The following is a 23,215-nucleotide window of genomic DNA, read 5'->3' as shown; positions in this document are numbered from 1 at the left end:
ACACTAAATGTGATGTTCTCGTTGAACTACACTGTTTACACTCTGTAGCAGTAAAAGGTAGAGCATACTGGATGGTAACCCATTCTACTAAGTCATGAAAGACAAGAGATAAAGAGGATATATTTTTACACTTGTGTTTAACATGAACAGAGAAACTGAAGCATTTACCCAAATTTTAATGCATAAATCAACTCTAATTTTTAATTTGATTCAAACTTAAATAATAAATAGTGGGAGAAGTATAATGCAAGACTTACTGAGTAAAAGTGAATGTTTAATTATCTCATGAGATCTACTTAAAAAACAGGAGTAATGTTCACAACCATAAACCCAAACCCTTCATACTTTTTTCTTAACACAGCAGTGAACTGTAAAACTGCATTTATGGGGTAACCATTCAATTATTTTAAATATTAACTCAAGTGTTTTCTCCTTGGCCATTTCAATTTTTAGCACCAAAATTAGCCCGAAAAGAGGTATGGGTACAGCTCTGATGTTGTAAATGATGAGTTTACATATAATACTTAATATATTATACACACATACTGTACATTCTCACATCCACACAAACAGGAGGCATATTTAAATGTATCTATTGTGTGTTTCAGTTTGCTGTCAGACTTAGAGCAATGGAAATAAAGCAGAAGGGGTAATATTTTACATAGTAGGCAACTTTAATGCTGTAGTGCACTTATAAAAAAAAAGTCCAACTCTCCCTCCCAGCTCAGCAGCTTGTTTCAATTTTTTTTTTTAGTATCATGATTCAGAAGATGTAGAAGTTATTGCCTAAATATTATTCTATACATTTCCATCGGTGTTCTCAAAAACACTCGAAATTGCTACTTAATTTACAAATTAATTACTTTTTCTTACAGCTTTAATTCATTGGCAATTTTGGAAGCAATGTTTTTAAAAGCTATGGATGTTCCCGATATCCGCTTAAAGCGGACTCCATTCAGTGACAGTCTTGGCAGTTTACACACCTCCATCTCCCACTGTACAAGATTTTCTGCATGTCCATCGCCATGGACACAGAAAAGCAAGAAACGCTCTCTTTGTTCATAGTCACAATTATTGGCATCCAGGACTTTACGAATTTCCCTCATCATATCGTTAGGATCCATGGAACTGGTAGTTTTCATGCTCCAAGTAAACCTCAGAGAACGGGGCTTGGCTTCTTTGTTTTCATCCTTCTGATCCACAGCTACATTGCGACTGAAAGAAAACATTTTATTATTTAATAGGACAACCAACAGCCTCTTGAATCTTGTGTTGGTGAAGCAACTGCCCTGTTCAGTGTGCATTTTTGTATTACAGAAGTGCCTAGAGGGGCCCCAACTTGGAGCAGGACCCCGTTGTACTAAGCATTGCATATTATATACACACAGTAAGACTGTTCCCACCCCAAAAGCATATAATCTAATTAAGCCAGGACACAGCTAGCGTGAACAACAATTGGAAGGAATGTGGACAGGAGGATGACAAACTTAATTCTTGTATTTCAGCTATGAATTAGTGGCCACATGATTAAAAAGAGTTGCAATTTGTGTACTGAAACCTTCACAAAAAGTATTTGTTACCAAGCAGATATGTGCATAAAGGTGTTTTCTGCATCAGATACTTCTTTAAACATTATTTTTGCTCTCATGGTATACCATACAGTTAAAAATCAATGGTATGTTAAGATTCAGAATTCAATTTAGAACATAAGAACAGCCATACTGGGTCAGACCAAAGATCCAACTAGCCTAGTGTCATGTCTTCCAACAGTGGACAATGTCAGGTGCCCCCGAGGGAATGAAAAGAACAGGTAATCATCAAGTGATTCATCCTGTCGCCCAATCCCAGCTTCTGGCAAACAGAAGCTAGTGATACCATCCTTGCCCATCCTGGCTAATAACCATTGATGGACCTGTAAAAGCAGCAAAGAGTCCTGTGGCACCTTATAGACTACCAGACTATAGACTGTTAGTTTATAAGGTGCCACAGTACTCTTTGCTGCTTTTACAGATCCAGACTAACATGGCTACCCCTCTGATAATTAATGGACCTATCCTCCATGAATTTATTTAGGTCTTTTTTTTAAACCCTCTTATAGTCTTGGCCTTCACAACATCCTCTGGAAAAGAGTTCCACAGATTGGCTGTGCATCGTGTGAAGAAATACTTCCTTTTGTTTGTTTTAAACCTGCTGCCTATTAATTTCATTTGGTGACCCCTGGTTCTTGTGTTATGAGGAGGAGTAAATAATACTTCCTTATGTACATTCTCCACACCAGACATTACCATATCCCCCTCATTCGTCTCTTTTTCAAGCTGAAAAGTCCCAAACTTCTTAATCAATCCTCATATGGAAGCCCTAATCATTTTTGTTGCCTCTTTCTGAACTTTTTCCAATTCCAAAATATCTTTTTTGCATGCATATGTGATCGCCCCATCTCAAAAAAAGACATTGGAATTGGAAGAGCTCTCTTTCTTGAGCGGTAACAGCTAATTTAGACCTCATCATTTCATATGTATAGTTGGGATTATGTTTTCCAATGTTCATTACTTTGCATTTATCAACACTGAATTTCATCTGACATTTTATTGCCCAGTCACCCAGTTTTGTGAGATCCCTTTGTAGCTCTTTGCAGTCTGCTTTGGACTTAACTAGCTTGAGTAGTTTTGTATCATCTGCAAGTTTTGTCACCTCACTGTTTACCCCTTTTTCCAGATAATTTATGAACAAGTTAAATAGTCCCAGTACAGACTTCTGAGGGACACCACTATTTATCTCTCTCCATTCTGAAATCTGACCATTTATTCCTATCTGTTGTTTCTTAACTCTTGACTAATCCATGAGAGGACCTTCAGTCTTATCCCATGACAGCTTACTTTGCTTAAGAGCCTTTGGTGAGGGACCCTGTCAAAGGCTCTCTGAAAATCTAAGTACTTTATATCCATTGGCTCTCCTTGTACACATGCTTGTTCAACCCGACAGAATTCTAGTAGATTGGTGAGGCATAATTTCCCTTTACAAAAATCATGTGGACTCTTCTACCAACAAATTATGTTCATCTATGTGTCTGACACATCTGTTCTTTACTATAGTTTCAACCAGGTTGCCTGGTACTGAAGTCAGGCCTGCAGTTGCTGGGATCACCTCTGGAGCCCTTTTAAAAAACTGGTGTCACATTAGCTATCCTCCAGTCATTTGGTACAGAAGCTGATCTAAATGATAGGTTACAAACCACAGTTAGCAGTTCTGCAATTTCAAATTTGAGTTCTTTCAGAACTCTTGGGTGAATACCATCTTGTCCTGGTGATTTATTACTGTTTAATTTATCAGTTTGTTTCAAAACCTCCTCTGGGGACACCTCATAAGGACAGTTCCTTAGATTTGTCACCTAAAAAGAATGGCTTAGGTTTGCGAATCTCCCTCGCATCCTCAGTTGCAAAGACAAGTATTTTAACAAGTACTAATAACAAGTCAAGTCCTTTTTATGGGCATTTTAAAAACAAATTCTAGTTACATGACACAAACTTCTGTACCATCGTGTTGGCAGAACATTGTGAAAAAAGTATTGCATAAAAATAAAAACTTGATCAGAAAGTTAAACAAATTCAGCATGAAGATCACCTATTTAATAATTCTATGTGTTATCATAGAGGAGACTTGCTTTCACATGAGCAGTCTCAAGCTGATTGATAGAGTCAGAGATTATGCTCATAACCTTGAGAAGGGTTAAAAAAATCTCACACGTCAGCACCCTCCAATATTGGATTATAGAACAATTCTGCAGTCTGACTGGGGTCTTCCTGCCTGCCTAGCTGCTAAGATGCAGAAATATATATAGGGAAAAGGCAACATGAAAGACGGAAGAGTTTAGAACCAAGTCACTCAATGCTTTAATCACTGTTTTGCACACAGGAGGGCTTCTTAGTTTACAGTTTCGTGGAGCTAAAGGAAACAAAACCTGCTGCTAAGAACCTGAGCCACATAAACAGGGGGAGAAAGCTTCAAACTCACCTATGCAACATGTAAAACAAAAATCATTACCCTCACCTTGAGCCCTCATATCTCCCGTTCCTCTCATATTCAGTCGGGAGCCTCATTGAAAAGAATGCAGAAACAAAAGGAAGTGGGAAAGAGAAGACAAATCTTATACTAGCATACATAATATCTGAATAGCTGCTAAATGCAATATCTCAATTATACCGTAATTAAAATATATTGTGTTATGACACTTTAGGCAACAAGGATTCAATGGATTTTCAAGATCACAGCAAACTTAGAATACTACAAATGTCTTGCCCACCAAAACAATATGTATTTATAAGACACAGTTTCTAAAAAGCAGATACTTTTAGTATTAATTTTAATACTATATTGACATATGCACACAAAGTTAAAAGATAAGATTTCAGTGGGGAAGAATGTTGAATTAGAAATATGTAAAATGTATTAATTCAGTGTAAACAAATATATATTAATTATTGTTAATATTAAGTGATAAGCTGTAAAAGAGAAAAATGGTATTAAAAACGGCTTTAATATGCACACCCATACCTGTAGATCAAATATAGTGAAACCTGTAGCTCAAATGATCTGATTAATTTCTCCCGCCCTCCCTTAAACCAGGATATAAATTAAAGTTAGTATAAGAAAAATGTCAAGGTAAATTCAAGATTTCGCAATATGTACAATTACTCTGAATATGAATTCTTCTGAATTCCTGTACCACGGACTCATCATCCAGAAGATATATGCAGAAAGGTAAAAGAAATTAAGCAATATAAAGATCACAGGCAGAAAAGTTACTTAACACTGTTATATATTAATGTTACATTTAAGCAACCCTCAAGGCAAACAGAATCAAGGTGGAAAAATCTCCTACAAGCACCTGGCTACTTTCTCCCATGCCTATTTCACCCCAGGCATACACAATATTAACACACCAAACTAATCATAGTAGATTAGGGCAGCTTGGTAAATGGTGTGAGGATGAGAAGGGAGAGTTAAAACTGTGGTGCATCATCCACGGTGTATGGTAGTTGTGGTGATGAGGTATATGCCTGTCTGGGAACATACGTACTGTCATGTAGCTTTTAGTTTCCTTGCTTTTGTGCGCTCAACTCACGTATGTTGTATACCAATCCTAACTACTTCACAGTGACATTTTTTGGTCAGAATCACATTTCAGCGTGTCTTAACACTGCCATCTTATTTTAAAATCTTGAGGGGAAAAATCTGGGCTAAATGAAGCTCACATTGAAGCAAGAGTCCTGTTCTGATTATTGCTAGAATATGTCAACACAGAGTGTATAGTACCACAATCACTGTCTGGAGTAAGCCTCTTCCAATGACTATTCTTAGGGGTTTCTTAACTAAGGGCCTGATGTTTTTTCTATTAAGGACAATGTGTATTTCTCCATTGTATCAATGGAAGCAGGTTCAGGCCCTGTAAGAAGAGATGGTTCTATCACCTTTAACAACATAGGACGGAGACAATCATTTTCAGCTATGCAACATATTTATCCATATTGGTCAGTAAAATAATTTAGTTCTCTTAGTTACTGAATTGTGAAGTCTGTCAAAGACAGATTAAGATGCCAATATTTATAACCACTTTGGTAGATATGTCAAGCTGATGTGCTTCTCTAGAACGAATGGATATTCGAGAAATCAGAAATGGAAAAAGCCTAGAAAGTCTGTGCTGTACAAGCCAGGACCTCTGGGCTGCTATTGACGTTAAGCTTTCCTAGTGAAAGCATGAGGAATTATGGGAAAGGAGAAAGCTATAAAAGCTGAACAGATCCAGAGGTTTCAACAGTAGACATGCAAAGAATCTTGTGGAAGGCTCATTTGGAAAGGCACAGCAAACTCTTCTCTCTGTAAGCCCACGTCCAGACTAACCCGCGGCATCGGCAGGTTAAAATCGATTGCTCGGGGATCGATATATCGCGTCTAGTCTGGACACGATGTATCGATCCCCGAGCGCGCTTACATCGATTCCGGAACTCCATCAACCCGAACGGAGTTCCGGAATCGACACGGAGAGCCGCGGACATCGATGCCGTGCCGTCTGGATGGGTGAGTACCTCGATTTTAGAAATTCGACTTCAGCTACGTTAGTCACGTAGCTGAAGTTGCGTATCTAAAATAGATTTTAATACCCTAGTCTGGACGTGGCCTAAGTCTGAAGTCACTTCCTGACTCAGATGACAAAATGTCAAGTGCTGCACTCAAAAATATTCTCTGAAGGGCACTAGAGGCATCTGTTCCTGGGAAGTAGGAGAGAACATTTTTGCTTACAGTTGCAAGCATTTATAGATGTCAGACTCACTTTCTCAGTTGACAACAAAGGCTCAAGAAATAGGAGTATGACCTGTCATTCCTATAGTGAATGATACAAGAAAGCTCAAGATTAGTTTGCTCAAAAGTTCAGACTTTCAAAGGGACAAAATAGTTTGTTCTGGTTTCAGACCTATTTTCAGCTGATCCTAGCAGCTGAGGCTGAAGTTCAGATAAAACTGACCAACTTCTAAATACTCAATCTACATTTAGAGAAATTAAAGGTATTCACTGAACACCTGCAGCAAGATACATCTTGAGTAAGTATTCTTATTTATAAAAATAACAGGAGTACTTGTGGCACCTTAGAGACTAACATGTATTTCAGCATAAGCTTTCGTGGCTACAGCTCACTTCTTCGGATGCATAGAATGGAACACAGAAGATATTTATACATACAGAGAACATGAAAAGGTGTAAGTATGCATACCAACTGGAACAGTCCAATCAATTGAGATGAGCTATCATCAGCAGGAGAAAAAAACCCTTTGAAGTGATAATTGAGATGACCCACAGAAGGTGTGAGGAGAACTAAACATAGGGAAATAGATTCAATTAGTGTAATGATCCAACCATTCCCAGTCTGTTTAAACCTAGCCCACAAAAGCTTATGCTGAAATAAATTTTAGTCTCTAAGGTGTCACAAGTACTCCTGTTCTTTTTGCGGATACAGACTAACACGGCTGCTACTCTGAAACCTCTTATTTGTAAGCCTCTTTTGGAAGTACTTATAATTGTGAATAGGCTAAAAAATTAAAATCTGAACCAATAAATATACCAGGTCACCTAACACTCAAAACTGCATTCCATGATGTGTGACTTCCAATATAAAACCTGGCATGAAGTTTCAGAGAAGCAGTGTCAGTCTTCCCATTGATATTCCTTCCCCCTTGGACCTTGAAGCATGGTTATGCTCTACAAAGGACCATGCAAACTTACAGAATTCTGTAAATAAAACATATACCAGTGCACTTCTGATTAAGATCGTACTGCATATGTCATTTATAATACTGTATATGCTTACAAGTCAGATACAGCCTTTAGGCTTCCAAGTTGCCAATGTAGTCTGCAGTAATGAAAGGAACACAAACTCCTGGTTTATAACAGAAGACTATTGAGCAGATAATGTGTTAAAGAAAGGAGCTGACTAATAAGCTAATTAGTTGTGATAGAGTAATTTTATATTTTATTTTTCTGTTTTAAGCCAATAGCTGTATTACAATGACTATGGCACTTCATTTACTTTTGTTAAATGGTATGTGAAAAGTAGTAAATAGCATAAGTGATATGTTGACCTAGGATTGTGCTTCCATATATCTATCATGAATTATGTTTTGCGCATTGCAAGTGTTCTCTATGTATACTCTGTTAAAAACCCAGTGAAACATTAAAAAATAAAGCTGTCTAAAGAATATTTCACAGCTTGATTAAAAGCTATAAATGATGTGGAAGAGTGGTAATGGATGGAGTCTACTAAAATAAGATTTAATTAATTTATACATAAAAGAAAACAACCTGCTTTTTCAAGGAAAGTTACACCTTTAATTAAAGATAAGATTCTACAACAAAAATGCTATCAAAATATCAACACAACTTTGCTATCCAAGTATCAAATTAGCCTTCCACAACATAAAGGAATCCCTGCAGATTTGCAAGGACACTGCATAGTATCTTGTTAATGTTAGATGAGGTATGACATTCTAATTTTTAAAAAACAAAATGTGTAGCACTCAGAATTTGCTGAGCTCTCTGAAGCGAAGTTGTAATATTGTCTTTGTGGCAACTATATACAATAAATTCAAACGTTAAAATAAAATGAATTTCAGTAGACGAGATTCATGGCACATAAAGATGAATTTGACTAAAAAATGAATCAGTATCTATGCTCTATGCAGCAATGTATTTCACTTCACTGCTTGCATACAAGAAGGAGAGAGATAGGCACACTGGAAGTCACATGCACATACTCGTCTACTAATAGAAAGGAAAATTCAGAGGTGCATTGTTGTGCAAGTCTCTTTTTAAACAAGAATACTCTGAAAAAGTTACTATCAGAACACCTGAAACATTGCTGCAATTAACAAACGTCAAATGTCTGACCCAAAAGTAATATTTATATTACAGTGCCATATCTATTCAAAGGTAACTCTCTAGAACACGAGTTATAAAATGTAATTGAACTTCCTGACTGATGCATCTCCCTTACTGCCTCAGCGCAGTAGAGGCTTATAGTTAAGTTATAATGAGTGTTCAGTTGTGGAAATAATAGCTTATTTGCTCAACTACAGTAGCCACAGCCATAACTTTGGAAGAGGCAAAGCCTCTCTTTCAATCTCAGATCCCTGTGCAATTCACAGAAGTCACACTGACTTCTGCAACTGTGAAGAATCTGGTGGCTCAGGCTAAATGCTGAGTTAAGAAATTTGCCTTTATTCATTATTAAGTGTACAAGATTGCTGGCACTCAGTTCCTTCTCTGATCTACCCTAGCGCCAAATAAAACTACCAGCGCCCATGTATATTCCTCCCCCCAATTTATACTCCTGTAAACCAACAACGAATGTTTATGGCAACTAATCCAATAAAAATTCTAAAATATGTTCACATTTGGGAAAGCCCCAAACACAGCACTAAGAGGGAGTGTAACTTAATACTATGATTTGTTTTGAAACAAAGAAACCATTCTAAGTCTAGTATGCAAGGTATTTTTCACAGCCTGACTTTCTTGAATGAATGTGAACTTCAGCAGCTAGTTTGGAGTTGAATTACATACAATTCCTAATGGAATTAACTAAATGTATATCCTAACAATTTTAGGTCACAGCTTGCCTAAAGAAAGTACGCCTCTACTCTGATATAACACTGTCCTCGGGAGCCAAAGAAATCTTACCGCGTTATACGTGAAGCCACGTTATACTGAACTTGCTTTGATCTGCCGGAGTGTGCAGCCCCCACCTCCCCGAGCACTGCTTTACCACGTTATAGCCAAATCTATGTTATACAGGGTCATGTTATATCGGGGTAGAGGTGTACGACACACTTGAAATTGCAAAGCTCAGTGATGATTTTACCTTTAGAAAGTATAAATGGATGCCCATTTTTAAAGTGAAGTATGTTGGGATAAAATGATTTTTTATTTTTGGCCACTTCTGAATCAAAACTTCTTTCAACATTTGAGCATGGTATCATCATTCCAGACAAGCCTGGCAACACTTAAAAGGCCACTGTCAGATACTACTAGAAAATTAGGTCAATCAAAAAGCCGTTTCAAAGTTTTCACTGACCAAAGAAACGCGAGTAGCTCTAGCAACATCTCTTTCAGTGTGCCTTCCTACACCTTTTAGTTTCTCATTGTGACATTTCATTTCTTTCAGTATACAACTCTAAATTCAGTTATTGGAACCCACAGTCTGCAAGCTTCCCTTATTTTTTATTCTATTCTCTGAAGACAATATGACAAGCAATTTCCAAATCATACTTTTTATTTCCATCACGCTTCATTTTTAGAATATTCTGGTAGCTTTTTTCCTGTTGGTCTATTTCTTCCATGTTTTAGCTTATGGATGCTAGGGCTTTCCAAAGAATTAGGAGAAGAACGCTGAAGTAATACAGCTTTGAGAGTAGGATGCCTGACTCTCTTTTCACCTACTTCAATAGAATTACACCACTACCTCGATATAACGCCACCCAATATAACATGAATTTGGATATAACATGGTACAGCAGCGCTCTGGGGGGAGGGGGCTGCGCACTCCAGTGGATCAAAGCAAGTTTAATATAACATGGTTTCACCTATAATGCAGTAAGATTTTTTGGCTCCCAAGGACAGCGTTATATCGAGGTAGAGGTGTACCTGTAATTTATGCCAGTATTAAAGCAAGAACAATCAGTTCCACCTGCTTTCTTAAAACCTTTCTAGGTAGGATAGTTTTTCCAAGATTGGTTCCTTTTGTCAATGCACTTGCATAACTTTTATGCTTTTGTTTATTCTATAAATTGCAATTAAGTGCTTCAATTTATCTCTCTGTTGGACAGTATAAGAGGAAATAATTTCGCTTTGGGTACTCTAAAAAATGCTTCTTATTTTAAGATTTTCAATGTACATCCTTCATCCCTCATGCAAACTTCCAATCTCTCAAGTGATTTGTATTTTTAAGTCAAATTTGGTGAATGTCTAAATTTGTTATGACCAGAAGCAAATTACTCATACAATATTTTGATAAGAATTTTCCTAACGAAGAAAATTAGAGGATAAAGAATGTAGAGCACCACTTACCTTTACACATTTGTGGCCTTATGTTTTGTCTACATTTTTCAGTGTTACCAAACACATCATTCTTCAAACATAAGCATGCCAAGTGTATTAGTATAAAGAACAGAATTATTTTTGGTACTATCAACTCTATCAAAGAAAGAAGAGTGCACAAGGCATGCTTTACATCTTGTTATACAGGTGCCACAGATGCTTAAGTATCATCATTAGTCAATGGATTTCCTTCTATATTTTCCTTTCAAGGAAGAAAGTATTTAGTTCTCAGCAGAAAGTTTAGTTTTTAGAAAACCAAGGCTAGAAAGCCAAATTTTATGTTAATTGCAGGAGCCACTTTTTTAAATATAAATAAATCCTACCTTTTGATAAACCTGAATGACATGTTTCTAAAAGAAATTAAGCCAAAACAATAATTAATAGAAAAAGTTTGTACAAATTAAATTGAAAATTCATTCAAAAAGTGAAACATGCAATAACAATGAAATTTCATATTTAAATGCACCTGGAAATAATAAGTTTCAAATTTATTCTGAGATTAGAAGAATGATTTCAGGGCTGAGGAAACGTCTTAATTTTGTTTTCAACTTTGTTTTACTTCTGAGAGCATTCCAACATTTCTTCTGAAAAGAGTCATCACTAAATATTACGAATTCAAATGTATACCAGTTTAAAAATATTCTTAAACTGTAGCATTGTTTGCACTTACAAAGGGATTGCATTTTTGTCTATAGTCCTATGTATTTCAGACTGGAAAAAAATGTCAACTTTTGTAGTTGAATAGCCTCAAAATTAACTCATTTCTTTGTAACATCCATTTGGTGCCAAGAACTGTGTGACAGGTTTGGTCACAGAGACCCCCCTGGGACTGCCACCTGAAGTGTTGAGACTACCTCTGGGCTCATTTTCCCTGTCAGCTTGGTACTTAAGAACCCTGCCTTGTTGAGCCAGATACGCCAGTCTGCTCCAACACAGACCCTGGGTCTGAACCACATCCCCTAAAAGTTGCAGACAACTGAAGGTGGCTTAGAAAGTGCTCCTGTCTCTACCACCCAGATACACAATTCCCAATGGGATCTAAACCCCAAATAAATCCGTTTTACTCTGTATAAAGCTTATACAGGGTAAACTCATAAATTGTCCATCCTCTATAATGCTGATAAGAGATATGCACAGCTGTTTGCTCCCTCAGGAATTACTTACTTCTGGGTCAATTAATCAGCAAAAAGTGATTTTATTAAGTATAAAAAGTAGGATTTAAGTGATTCCAAGTAATGACAGACAGAACAAAGTAAATTACCAAGCAAAACAAAACAAAAAACACCCAAGTCTAAGCCTAATACAGTAGGAAACTAAATGCAGGTAAATCTCACCCTCAGATATGTCCCAATAAGCTTCTTTCACAGACTAGACTCCTTCCTGCATTCTGTTAACGATACTATACCCCAACATGTTTTCAGGGACAGGAACCCACAACTTTGCTAAAACCCCTATGTATCACATCATAAGGCTTAAAGGAACTGGAAGGGAGTGTGACCACAGACAAACAGGGATTTTACATGTACTGCCTCCGCCATGGACAGTGTCCAAGTTTCTGGCAGTAAGTTCAGGAGGAGAGTGTGACATTGCACCGCATAATACTTTAAAGAAATATGCTTATGAGTGTAAATATGACATAACCGGAATATGTTTTATGCTAGATATGCCATTTAACATATATCTTTGCAAAGGTTATTATCTACTGAATATATTCATTCTATTTGTTTGCATGCATCATTTTCATATCTGAAGTTATGAGTGTTGGTGCTATGCTTGTATTTAAAGTGTTTGATGTAGGAAGCAGATTTGGTCAACATAGTGTGAAGGGGTTATTCAAGTAATTGGGAGAACTTAACTAGCAATGGACTTTGGGAGATGCCAATTCACATCTGGGCTTTCCTGGGAACATTCAAACTAACATGTAAACTATGGTGTTGGCCTGCAAAAAGCTGAAGCATTCACAGACATGTGACTTGCCTAGGTGGCTACAGACTCCATCTTGTTGCTGTGATTTTGCACAGGAGAACAAAGAGGTTTCTGCCCACAAGAGAAAGAATATAAAACCCCTCCATTTTGTCTTCAGCTGGCTCAAAAGATAGTCTCTCCACTCCAAAAGAGGTGCCTGAAAGAAACTGGAACAAAGGACAGTAACTACGGGGGATGAGAGTGATTGCTGGACCCAGAGTAGAAAGGAGTCTAGTCCGTAAAAAAAAGTTTATTGGAACATCTGAGGGTGAGATTTACCTGCATTTAGTTTCCTACTGTATTAGGCTTAAACTTGTGTGTTTTTGTTTTATTTTGCTTGGTAATTTACTTTGTTCTGTCTGATTACTTGGAAACACTTAAATCCTACTTTTTCTACTTAAAATCATTTGTTACTGATTAATTGACCCAGATGAAGTAATTAATTCCTGGGGGGAGCAAACAGCTGTGCATCTCTCTCTATCAGCATTACAGCGGGTAGACAATTTATGAGTTTACCCTGTATAAGCTTTATACAGAGTAAAACAGATTTATTTAGGGTTTGAATCCTGTTGGGAACTGGGTATCTGGGTGCTAGAGACAGGAGCACTTTCTAAGCAATCTTCAGTTATGCCTGCAACTTTTGGGGGACATGGTTCAGACCCTGGATCTGTGTTAGAGCAGACTGAAGTGTCTGGCTCAAAAAGGCAGGGTTCTGAAGTCCGAAGTTGCCAGGGAAAATGGGCTCAAAGGTAGTCTCAGCACATCAGGTGGCAGTCCCAAGAGGGTCTCTGTAACCCAACCCGTCACAAACTGCCTTAATGATGCATTTATATTTAGTGGCAAATGCTGTGAAATTGCCTACTCTGGAATACAAGTAATTTATTGTCACAGAGAAAAAATGAAGCAGGATATGAAAAGATGATGATTAAAAGGATGTTCTTCTACGAAGGTGAGAAAGAAGAAACTTGAAGTGCTGAGTCCTTAGGGACAGGGTGCCTTCCTATGAGTTTGTACAGCACCAAGCATGATGGGGGCATGATTGTGAACAGGGCTTCTGGATGCATACTTAATACATAACCTTTAACAAGAAATTGAGGTTTTATATTTCCTTTGTGCGGTTTATTAAATAATCCCCAGATAGTGGAATTATTTATTGTAAAAAGGGGTCTGGTCAAAAGCTATTGTGCTGCGAATTAAAAACCAGAATTCAAGCTTTTACAAGCTTCATTATGTTCTAAATAATTTAGAATGCTTCCTAATAGGTTCCAGTAGCAGAGCTCAAAGCTTACAAATTCACAGTACATGAATACATCCACATTTTGAATGGTAGATGGAAACATTAAGGAAGAGCATTATAAAACTAGCAACAGTACAGACAGAAGATGATGCTCCAAAAGGATCTAATGTTTGAATAAGAAAAGCTTTGTTCTAAGCCAACATTTATAGGTAAAAGTTACTGAGATAAAAATAGACATCTTGATTATAAAAAAAATCCCCACACATCTCCCCTCTTTAACCTGGCAATTTGTCAAAATAATGTACAGCAGAGAGGGGAAGACTTGGAGCAGGGCAAAAGCTTACCAAATACAAGACTGAGGGGCCTTGGATTTGTCACAGACAACTTCTACATTTTAAAGCAAAAACTCCCCATACTGGAATCACTAGTTAGATATGAGGAAACATTAGGTTGACTTAGCCTATGTAGCTCTGAAGGAAGGATCCTATGAAGACTGAGAGAGATAGTGTGTACAAGGTTATAAAAAGGAAAGTAAGCAAATGGGTTAATGTTTGTAGGTATACGCCTAATACAAAACAAGTAGTCAAAGACTGAAGTGGAATAGTCTATAAATAGTTTATCAAGATTAGGCTACTAAAGGTACAATAGAGGTAGGGAGAGAATCAGAAGGTGTGTGGATAGTACCCAAAGCCTCATTCCTGCAAAAATGTATACACAAGCTCGAAGATGAAGACGCAAATGTCATGCAGTGCTCTAATGTGCATGAACTATAGGTTATTGGCTCAGATACCAAAAAGAGGAAAATAAAAAATTCAGGAGTGTTTAAAATGTATATGAAAATATGATGTTTAAATTTCAGTTCCTGTGGGAGCTGAAGAAACTTAGGTTACCAATAGCAAATTCAGAAAGTCATAACTTCCTGCTGAAGTAAAAACCCTCAAAACAGGAGCAAGCCTCCGCTTAGGCTAAGCTCCTTGGGCAGGCTATAACTTTTAAGACTATGTCGGGTCTATGCCTAAACTAAGCACCACACAAATAAATCTTTCACGAGTCAAGCAGGCTTCTGTCTAAGATGAGCTTTTAGGCTAGGCTGACTTTTTAAAAAATTAGGGAAGCTTTATATAGGGTGACCAGGTGTCCGGTTTTTGACTGGCGCACCCGGTCAAAAAGAGACCCCGACAGCTCTGGTCAGCCCTGCCAACCGGGCCGTTAAGAGTTCGGTTGGCGGTGCTGGAGCGCTAAGACAGGCTAGTTCCTGCCTGTCCTGGCTGGCACTGCGCTGTGCCCCAGAAGCAGCCAGCAGGTCCGGCTCCTAGGCGAGGGGGCCATGGGGCTCCATGCTCTGCCCCCACCCCGAGCACTGGCCCCGCAGTCCCATAGGCTGAGAACCGGCCAATGGGGGTGGGAGGGGCATGGTGCCTGCAGGCGAGACTGGTGCATGGAGCCTTCTGGCCCCCTGCCTAGGAGCCAGACCTGCTGGCTGCTTCTGGGGTTCTGGAGCACTGCTTTTGGAGCCTGCCTTAGCCCCCTTGCTGGGCCGCTGACCGGGAGCCACTTGAGGTAAAGCCACACCCCAACCCTGAGCCCCAATCCCTTGCGACAGCCCTGAGCCCACCCTGAACCCCTTCATCCCTGGCCTGACCCCGGAGACTGCACCCCCAGCCGGAGCCCTCATCCCCTCCTGCACCCCAACTCCCTGCCCCAGTCTGGAGCCCCTTCCTGCACCCTGAACTTCTCATTTCTGGCCTCTTTCTGGAGTCCTCCTACCCTCCCGCACCCCAGCCCTGTGCCTCATCCCAGTGAAAGTGAGTGAGAGTGGGGGAGAGCAAGCCACTGAGGGAGGGGGAATATAGTGGGCGGGGCCGTGGCCTTGGAGAAGGGGCCGGTCTAGGGTGCTTGGTTTTGTGTGACTAGAAAGTTGACAAGCCTAGCTCCTTTATAGCTCCGTAGCCCACCTGTCATTAAACTCCAGACAGACAGAAATCAGTCCTAGTGACAAACCACACCATTGCAATGAACAGTCAAGTTAACATATGTGCATAAAATCTCTGCAGAATCAGAGCCCAAGTATGTTACAGACCAAGGTGAGACACGTTGATTATGTTTCCTAGCAAAAAGTATGATAGGCCAAATTCTGCCAACTTATAACCCATGTAACCCTATAGAAATCAATTTGACTAGAATTATAAACTATAAGAACAATGGCTTTCAAAGATCTAAAGAACTCAAAAAAAATTACAAAAATTAATACATCTAGCATTTCAAATTGCAGAAATGGCTAAAACACATTGTTCAATGAATATGAACAGAACTGAATTGAAGCAAAATGAAGTATTTGGAGAATGGAAAGTACTTAAGTGAAGAAAAATTCTCACTATTACAGCTGTTATTTTAAAACAAGCCTTACCTTCTTGTTAGTTTTGAAGTTAATTTACTAAAAAGATTAGTGGAGCCCCTGCTCCTAGTCTGTGAAAGTGGTGTTGCTTCATGGGATAGACTGGGTGAGGCAGGTGGTCCATTATATGTAGCAGTACGTCGCTCTCTGAGTTGACCATGGAAAGTGCTACGACTGGCAGTTCCTCTTGGGAAACGAATGCGATCAGGTGTAGTTGCACTGCTAATGCTATGAGTTGAAGCAACAGGAGTTCTTTGATCAGGACCAGTGCTACAGAGGGAAACAAAAACATATTACACAGTTTCATATTATCCTTTACAGAAATCCCAAAGCTTTGCAGGAAACATTGCCTGCCTACAAATGTGCAACTGTAAATTCTACAATACAGTAAGTACACTTAAAAACATCCTTATATAGGGAATGGTAGGAAAAAAACCCAAAGAGTTACTACAGCACATTACAGAATCAAGTAATATTTTACAAAAAGTTAGGAATAAAAAAAGTCTAAAACACAAATTTGTGCATTTAGAAAAATATAATACTGAGCAAGCTGATTGGGAATTAGAGGAAACTGTGCATACAGATGATGACTGATGAAAGGAAGGAAGGACAAAAAAAAACTTCCTTCCAGGTGTGTGTGGGGAAAACGGATCAAGTATAACCTTGCTGTCTCCTTTCTATGCCTGTGGAGAACCTTGATAATTTGTGAACATTTTGTAACAGAACTCTACATACCAGCAATCTACTTGAAAATATTAAAATTCCTAACAGTACAAAAAGATTAGAATATAATCCCCCGCAAAAGCGTTCAAGAACAGGGGGATTTTTGATAATTTTAGTAGTAAGAAAAAAAGTATTAAATGTTCACTATGGTAGGATTATATCACAGACACCACAAAACAATAAATGTAAACAAAACTAAAAATTAGGAAACATCTTGCAGAAAATACAGTCTAGAACAAATCTAAGACTAAAATTCCACAGCACAAAGTTAAAAAGCAGGTAAAACTTAGTTCCACAATTATTTCAGTTTTTCTTACATAAGCTTGAAGTTATCTGCGTCATTGTTTATTGGAAGTAACATCATCTTCGTGTGCACAGAGGCTGACATGGACATTGACTTCTGATGTCGTAGCTGAATGCTGGAGGAGGTGGTGGTACAAACTGAGGCAGGGCTAGCTGCATAAGCGAACATTTCTCTCAGGCTGCGAGGGGGTTTGGGTTCAGGCAGAGGCAGAGAGAACAGCATGATGGACCAATGACAAAGCGCAAACTACCGTGTCTAGTGAAAAGAAAACACTTCTTCTCACAAACATCTGGCTTTTGTCAAAAAGAATGCGTTACCACCACTTGCACAGGAGATAGAGCAATTAACTATTCTACACTGACTAAAACTTTTTTTTTGAAAACCTGTCTTTTTCTGCAACGTGATAATTCAAATGCATTGACAGCATTAGCTTGTGGACACCTGTCTTGACTAGTTAGATGTATAGGAAGCTTGGGCCTTGAAATTCTTAGTGATCTGCACCAAAGCATTATTTGAAATAAAGATATAGATTGCATTAGTTATTTTTCCTATGAAAAATGCTTTTTAAAAACCTTCTTAACACCCCAGGTCTAATGAGTGGGAACAGTCTCCTGGGTGAACGGTAATTCCAGTCAAATACTCTGCTGCTGCTTGAAAGTGTCCAGGTTTTTTTTTAAAATTTGCTCTTCCAGTGGGACACTCATTTTAATAAACCTCAACCATTGATGGGGTTGAGGACTTAATGGACATAAATCAGACCTGAAGGCTTAGGATATCTATGCTAGAGTAGCAAATTAATAGTCTATCCTACTGATGAGTCTACCTTGCTACAAGGACTAGGGGTACTGGAGTTCTGGAATGGCAGTTCAATTATCTCTGTGCAGAGCAAAGGACAAGATTTTTCAAGAATACTTTGTACTTGGGGATCACTGAGTAGTACATCCATTAAAATTCATGATTTGAAAGAAAGTCTATTGAATCTTCTTCAGTAAAAAGGATAGATGGCTGTCATGTGGTGCTTCATAGTTCAAACTAGGTGGTAAAAAATAAGCATTGTTCAGCTTAGGGAAGTAACTCAGTATCTGGCAACAGGAGTTCCAAACCTGCTGTTCCATGTGATCAAAGGAAAAAGTTACATACATTCATATTTAAGAAACTACCTTGTGGCTACAGATATTGGGGGCACAAGCGCTTGAGTCTGTGTCATTCAGTTAACTCAGAACTCCAGAAGATCTGCAAGGATGCTGGTTCAGATAGACTACCAGCTGCCTACTATAGATTTAGAGATTATTTAGAATGCTTTGAAAAAAGTTCCAGAGTCAACATGCCAGTCATTTTTAATAGAGCTTTTTCTTATGTAAATTGGGTAATTTTTTTAAAAAGCCTTTCACTGAATGGATCTGATATGCTATTTTATCATTCCTGGTTTTTGTTTTTCCTCAGATGAAGACATCAGCATCCCTGTCTATAATCATTTTTTTTGTTAATGGCTTTATTTGTAATAAACAACCCAACCCTTTTTTGCTTTTCATTAAAATTCCCAACACCACGAGTTAAGAAATTGTAGGAGGATGAACAGAGAGCTGCATGAGTGGTCTCAATCTCAATAGCAAGCATTTCAAGTAGATAAACACTTTTTAAGGGACAAATAATCCTGAAACAGCTGATCACTAAAGGGTCAAAACTTTATCTTTGTAATAAGTTGTACAAATTAACTGACTGTTTCCCCTTTTTAGGATTATTTGTTCTCAATTTTATCTATCTTTAAGGGCATTATGAGCCTTATAGAAACTAGGTCCCCTACCGCCAAACAGATACCTAACATTTGAACCTTTTCCCTCAGAATCTCCTGTACTCCACCTTTGCCAGAAGTCATCCTCCTGGTGCTGTCATATCCTGCTTCTAGAACTGCTTTCTTGGTCTGTAAGCTTGCTGCACATCTGTCATGGCGATGACTAAGTACTTTGCTCCTAACAACATGGTTTTGCAATTGTTTCTTTTGCGATATACTACTACTTTGTTACAATAAAAATCTTTATAAAAAGATGTGAGGTGTTGCAAACAATGTACTCACATGAACCTCATAAGCCACCTCCAGCAGTTTCCCACAGTTGTGACAAACTATGGTGCCAGCTGGGATGTTCAGAGTAGGAGAAAGAGTAGCTCTTTGGAAGGCATTATATTCAGTCCCTATACTAATTGATAACTTTTTCTTAAAATATGCTGCCTATGTCAAAACTCAATGTGTAAAGAACACACGTATGCAGCATACGGTGGGATAACATGTTTTGTAAAGAAAAGCATGAAACGCATTTAAGCTTATATATATGTTCTCTCCTGACATTAGAAGAGCTCTTCAGGTCTTCACCTGGTCACTATTCTCAATATCCTCAAAGTAAACCTAAAATTTTAGCTGAAATGTTCTTTAGAGCAGTTCTCCCTTGCAATAATTCTTATCATAGAGAAGTGCAATTTGAAAGCCACAAAACCCATTTCTAAAGAAACTCTGAATTCAAAACAAACTAAGTTTCTACTTCAGAATCCACATCTAAGAAAAAGACCACAGATCTTTCTAGAGTTTTATCTTTCACAGAGTTCAGAGATAAGAGTATTGGAGAGAGAAAAAAACTGAAAAAGCAGCATTTATTCTAGATCCAATCAATACTGCACTTAATGCAATCTGTCAAACTTATGTCCAACTACAGCAATCAAAAGCAGCAAAGAATCCTGTGGCACCTTATAGACTAACAGAAGTATTGGAGCATGCGCTTTCGTGGGATGCATCCAAGTATATTGGGATTTGACACTATAACCCTCTGCAGCAATTCTCAGACTGTGCCAATCTAAGATGTACTGCAACATGCACAAATAGTGAAATCCACTGAATCACAACCAGGAATTTCAAGCTATAAAGACAAACTTAAAGTTTGACAGAATAAAACACAACATTAATATTTTTAATTAACACTTATTGATCTTGCTAGTTACAGTGATACCTGCATATTTATGGAACCTAATACTGAAGTTGTTCTATCAAAGGATGGACTCCATAACAGCAAGTCCAACATGTTTTAACCAAAAGTAAAAACTGGTAAAAGCTAATGTGAAATGTCTGACATCAACAGTATAAATGCCTCAATGAGGACACAAAGTATGTCCTAACAAACTTGAAGTTTGGAATAGTTTTACTACTTGCACTTGTAGTGTAGATACCAGACTAACAGGTGATGCTAGCGGTAAAATGTCTGTGCCTAACAGGGTAAAGAATGTCAGTGAAGCCAAACGGCAAAAGTTAAGATGTCTGTACACTAATGCGAGGAGCCTAGGTAACAAAATGGAGGAACCAGAGCTACTGGTGCAGGAAGTGAAACCAGCTATTATAGGGATAACAGAAACATGGTGGAATAGTAGTCATGACTGGAGTACAGGTATTGAAGGCTATGTGTTGTTTAGGAAAGACAGAAATAAAGGCAAAGGTGGTGGAGTAGCATTGTACATCAATGAGGAGGTTAACTGTAAAGAAATAAGAAGTGATGGAATGGATAAGACAGAGTCTGTCTGGGCAAAAATCACACTGGGAAAGAAAGCTACTAGAGCCTCCCCTGAGATAGTGCTTGGGGTGTGCTACAGACCGCCGGGATCTGATTTGGATATGGATGGAGACCTCTTTAATGTTTTTAATGAAGTAAACACTAATGGGAATTGTGTGATCATGGGAGACTTTAACTTCCCAGATATAGACTGGAGGACAAGTGCTAGTAAGAATAATAGGGCTCAGATTTTTCTGAGTGATAGCTGATGGATTTCTTCACCAAGTAGTTGAAGAACCAACAAGAGGGGATGCCATTTTAGATTTGGTTTTGGTGAGTAGTGAGGATCTCATAGAAGAAATGGTTGTAGAGGACAACCTTGGTTCGAGTGATCATGAGCTAATTCAGTTCAAACTAGATGGAAGGATAAACAAAAATAGATCTGGGACTAGGGTTTTTTGACTTCTCAAGGGCTAACTTTAAAGAATTAAGGAAATTAGGGAAGTGGACTGGACTGAAGAACTTGTGGATCTAAATACAGAGGAGGCCTGGAATTACTTTAAGTCGCAGCTGCAGAAACTATCAGAAGCCTGCATCCCAAGAAAGGGAAAAAAATCATAGGCAGGAGTTGTAGACCAAGCTGGATGAGCAAGCATCTCAGAGAGGTGATTAAGAAAAAGCAGAAAGCCTACAAGGAATGGAAGAAGGGTGGGATTAGCAAGGAAAGCTACCTTAGTGAGGTCAGAACACGTAGGGAAAAAGTGAGAAAGGCTAAAAGCCATGTAGAGTTGGATCTTGCAAAGGGAATTAAAACCAATAGTAAAAGGTTCTATAGCCATATAAATAAGAAGAAAACAAAGAAGGAAGAAGTGGGACCGCTAAACACTGAGGATGGAATGGAGGTTAAGGATAACCTAGGCGTGGCCCAATATCTAAATAAATACTTTGCCTCAGTCTTTAATAAGGCTAATGAGGAGCTTAGGGATAATGGAAGGATGACAAACAGGAATGAGGATATGGAGGTGGATATTACCACATCTGAGGTAAAAGCCAAACTTGAACAGCTTAATGGGACAAAATCGGAGGGTCCAGATAATCTTCATCCAAGAATATTAAAGGAACTGGCACATGAAATTGCAAGCCCATTAGCAAGAATTTTTAATGAATCGGTAAACTCAGGGGTTGTACCGTACGACTGGAGAATTGCTAACATAGTTCCTATCTTTAAGAAAGGGAAAAAAAGTGATCTGAGTAACTATAGGCCTGTTAGTTTGACATCTGTAGTATGTAAGGTCTTGGAAAAAATTTTGAAGGAGCAAGTAGTTAAGGATATTGAGGTCAATGGTAATTGGGACAAATTACAACATGGTTTTACTAAAGGTAGATTGTGCCAAACCAATCTGATCTCCTTCTTTGAGAAGGTGACAGATTATTTAGACAAAGGAAATGCAGTAGATCTAATTTACCTCGATTTTAGTAAGGCATGAGACACGGTTCCACACGGGGAATGATTAGTTAAATTGGAAAAGATGGGGATCAATATGAAAACTGAAAGGTGGATAAGGAACTGGTTAAAGGGGAGACTCCAACGGGTCATACTGAAGGGTGAACTGTCAGGCTGGAAGGAGGTTACTAGTAGAGTTCCTCAAGGATCAGTTTTGGGACCAATCTTATTTAACCTTTTTATTACTGACCTTGGCACAAAAAGCGGGAATGTGCTAATAAAGTCTGCGGATGACACAAAGCTGGGAGGTATTGCTAACACAGAGAAGGACCGGGATATCATACAGGAGGATCTGGATGACCTTGTAAACTGGAGTAAGAGTAATAGGATGAAATTTAATAGTGAAAAGTGCAAGGTCATGCATTTAGGGATTAATAATAAGAATTTTAGTTATACATTGGGGACACATCAGTTGGAAGCAACAGAGGAGGAGAAAGACCTTGGAGTATTGGTTGATCACAGGATGACTATGAGCCGCCAATGTGCATCAGGCGAGGTATTTCCAGCAAAGATAAGGAGGTGTTAGTACCGTTATATAAGGCACTGGTGAGACCTCATCTGGAATACTGTGTGCAGTTCTGGTCTCCCGTGTTTAAGAAGGATTAATTCAAACTGGAACAGGTTCAGAGATGGGCTACTAGGATGATCCGAGGAAAGGAAAACCTGTCTTATGAAAGGAGACTCAAAGAGCTTGGCTTGTTTAGCCTAACCAAAAGAAGGCTGAGGGGGGATATGCTTGCTCTTTATAAATATATCAGAGGGATTAATATTAGGGAGGGAGAGGAATTATTTAAGCTTAGTACCATTGTAGACACAAGAACAAATGGGTACAAACTGGACACTAGGAAGTTTAGACTTGAAATTAGACGAAGGTTTCTAACCATTAGAGGAGTGAAGTTCTGGAACAGCCTTCCAA

General features: G+C 38.5%; 1 protein-coding gene across 5 annotated transcripts in view; it reads right to left on the bottom strand.

Annotated features, from left to right (window-relative positions):
- Window positions 1–253: 253 nt before the first annotated feature.
- MARK3 (microtubule affinity regulating kinase 3) overlaps window positions 254–23,215 on the bottom strand; it is a 100,651-nt gene continuing 77,689 nt past the window's right edge. For 2 of the 5 annotated variants that reach the window (XM_050954129.1, XM_050954131.1), the window contains 5 exons: window positions 16,251–16,508; window positions 10,965–10,991; window positions 6,329–6,379; window positions 4,048–4,092; window positions 254–1,215 (listed from right to left, as the gene is read on the bottom strand). In XM_050954129.1, coding sequence (XP_050810086.1) covers window positions 870–1,215; window positions 4,048–4,092; window positions 6,329–6,379; window positions 10,965–10,991; window positions 16,251–16,508 — 727 coding nt within the window. In that variant the 3' untranslated portion in view covers window positions 254–869. The remainder of the gene's footprint in view (window positions 1,216–4,047; window positions 4,093–6,328; window positions 6,380–10,964; window positions 10,992–16,250; window positions 16,509–23,215) is intronic. The other 3 variants (XM_050954132.1, XM_050954133.1, XM_050954134.1) reach the window with 3 other exon arrangements.

This window comes from Gopherus flavomarginatus, chromosome 5, assembly GCF_025201925.1.
Source record: "Gopherus flavomarginatus isolate rGopFla2 chromosome 5, rGopFla2.mat.asm, whole genome shotgun sequence".
In the NCBI taxonomy this organism is placed as follows: Eukaryota; Metazoa; Chordata; order Testudines; family Testudinidae; genus Gopherus; species Gopherus flavomarginatus.
The sequence above is the reverse complement of the archived record's forward strand: the minus strand, read 5'-3'. Positions and strand labels throughout refer to the sequence as shown.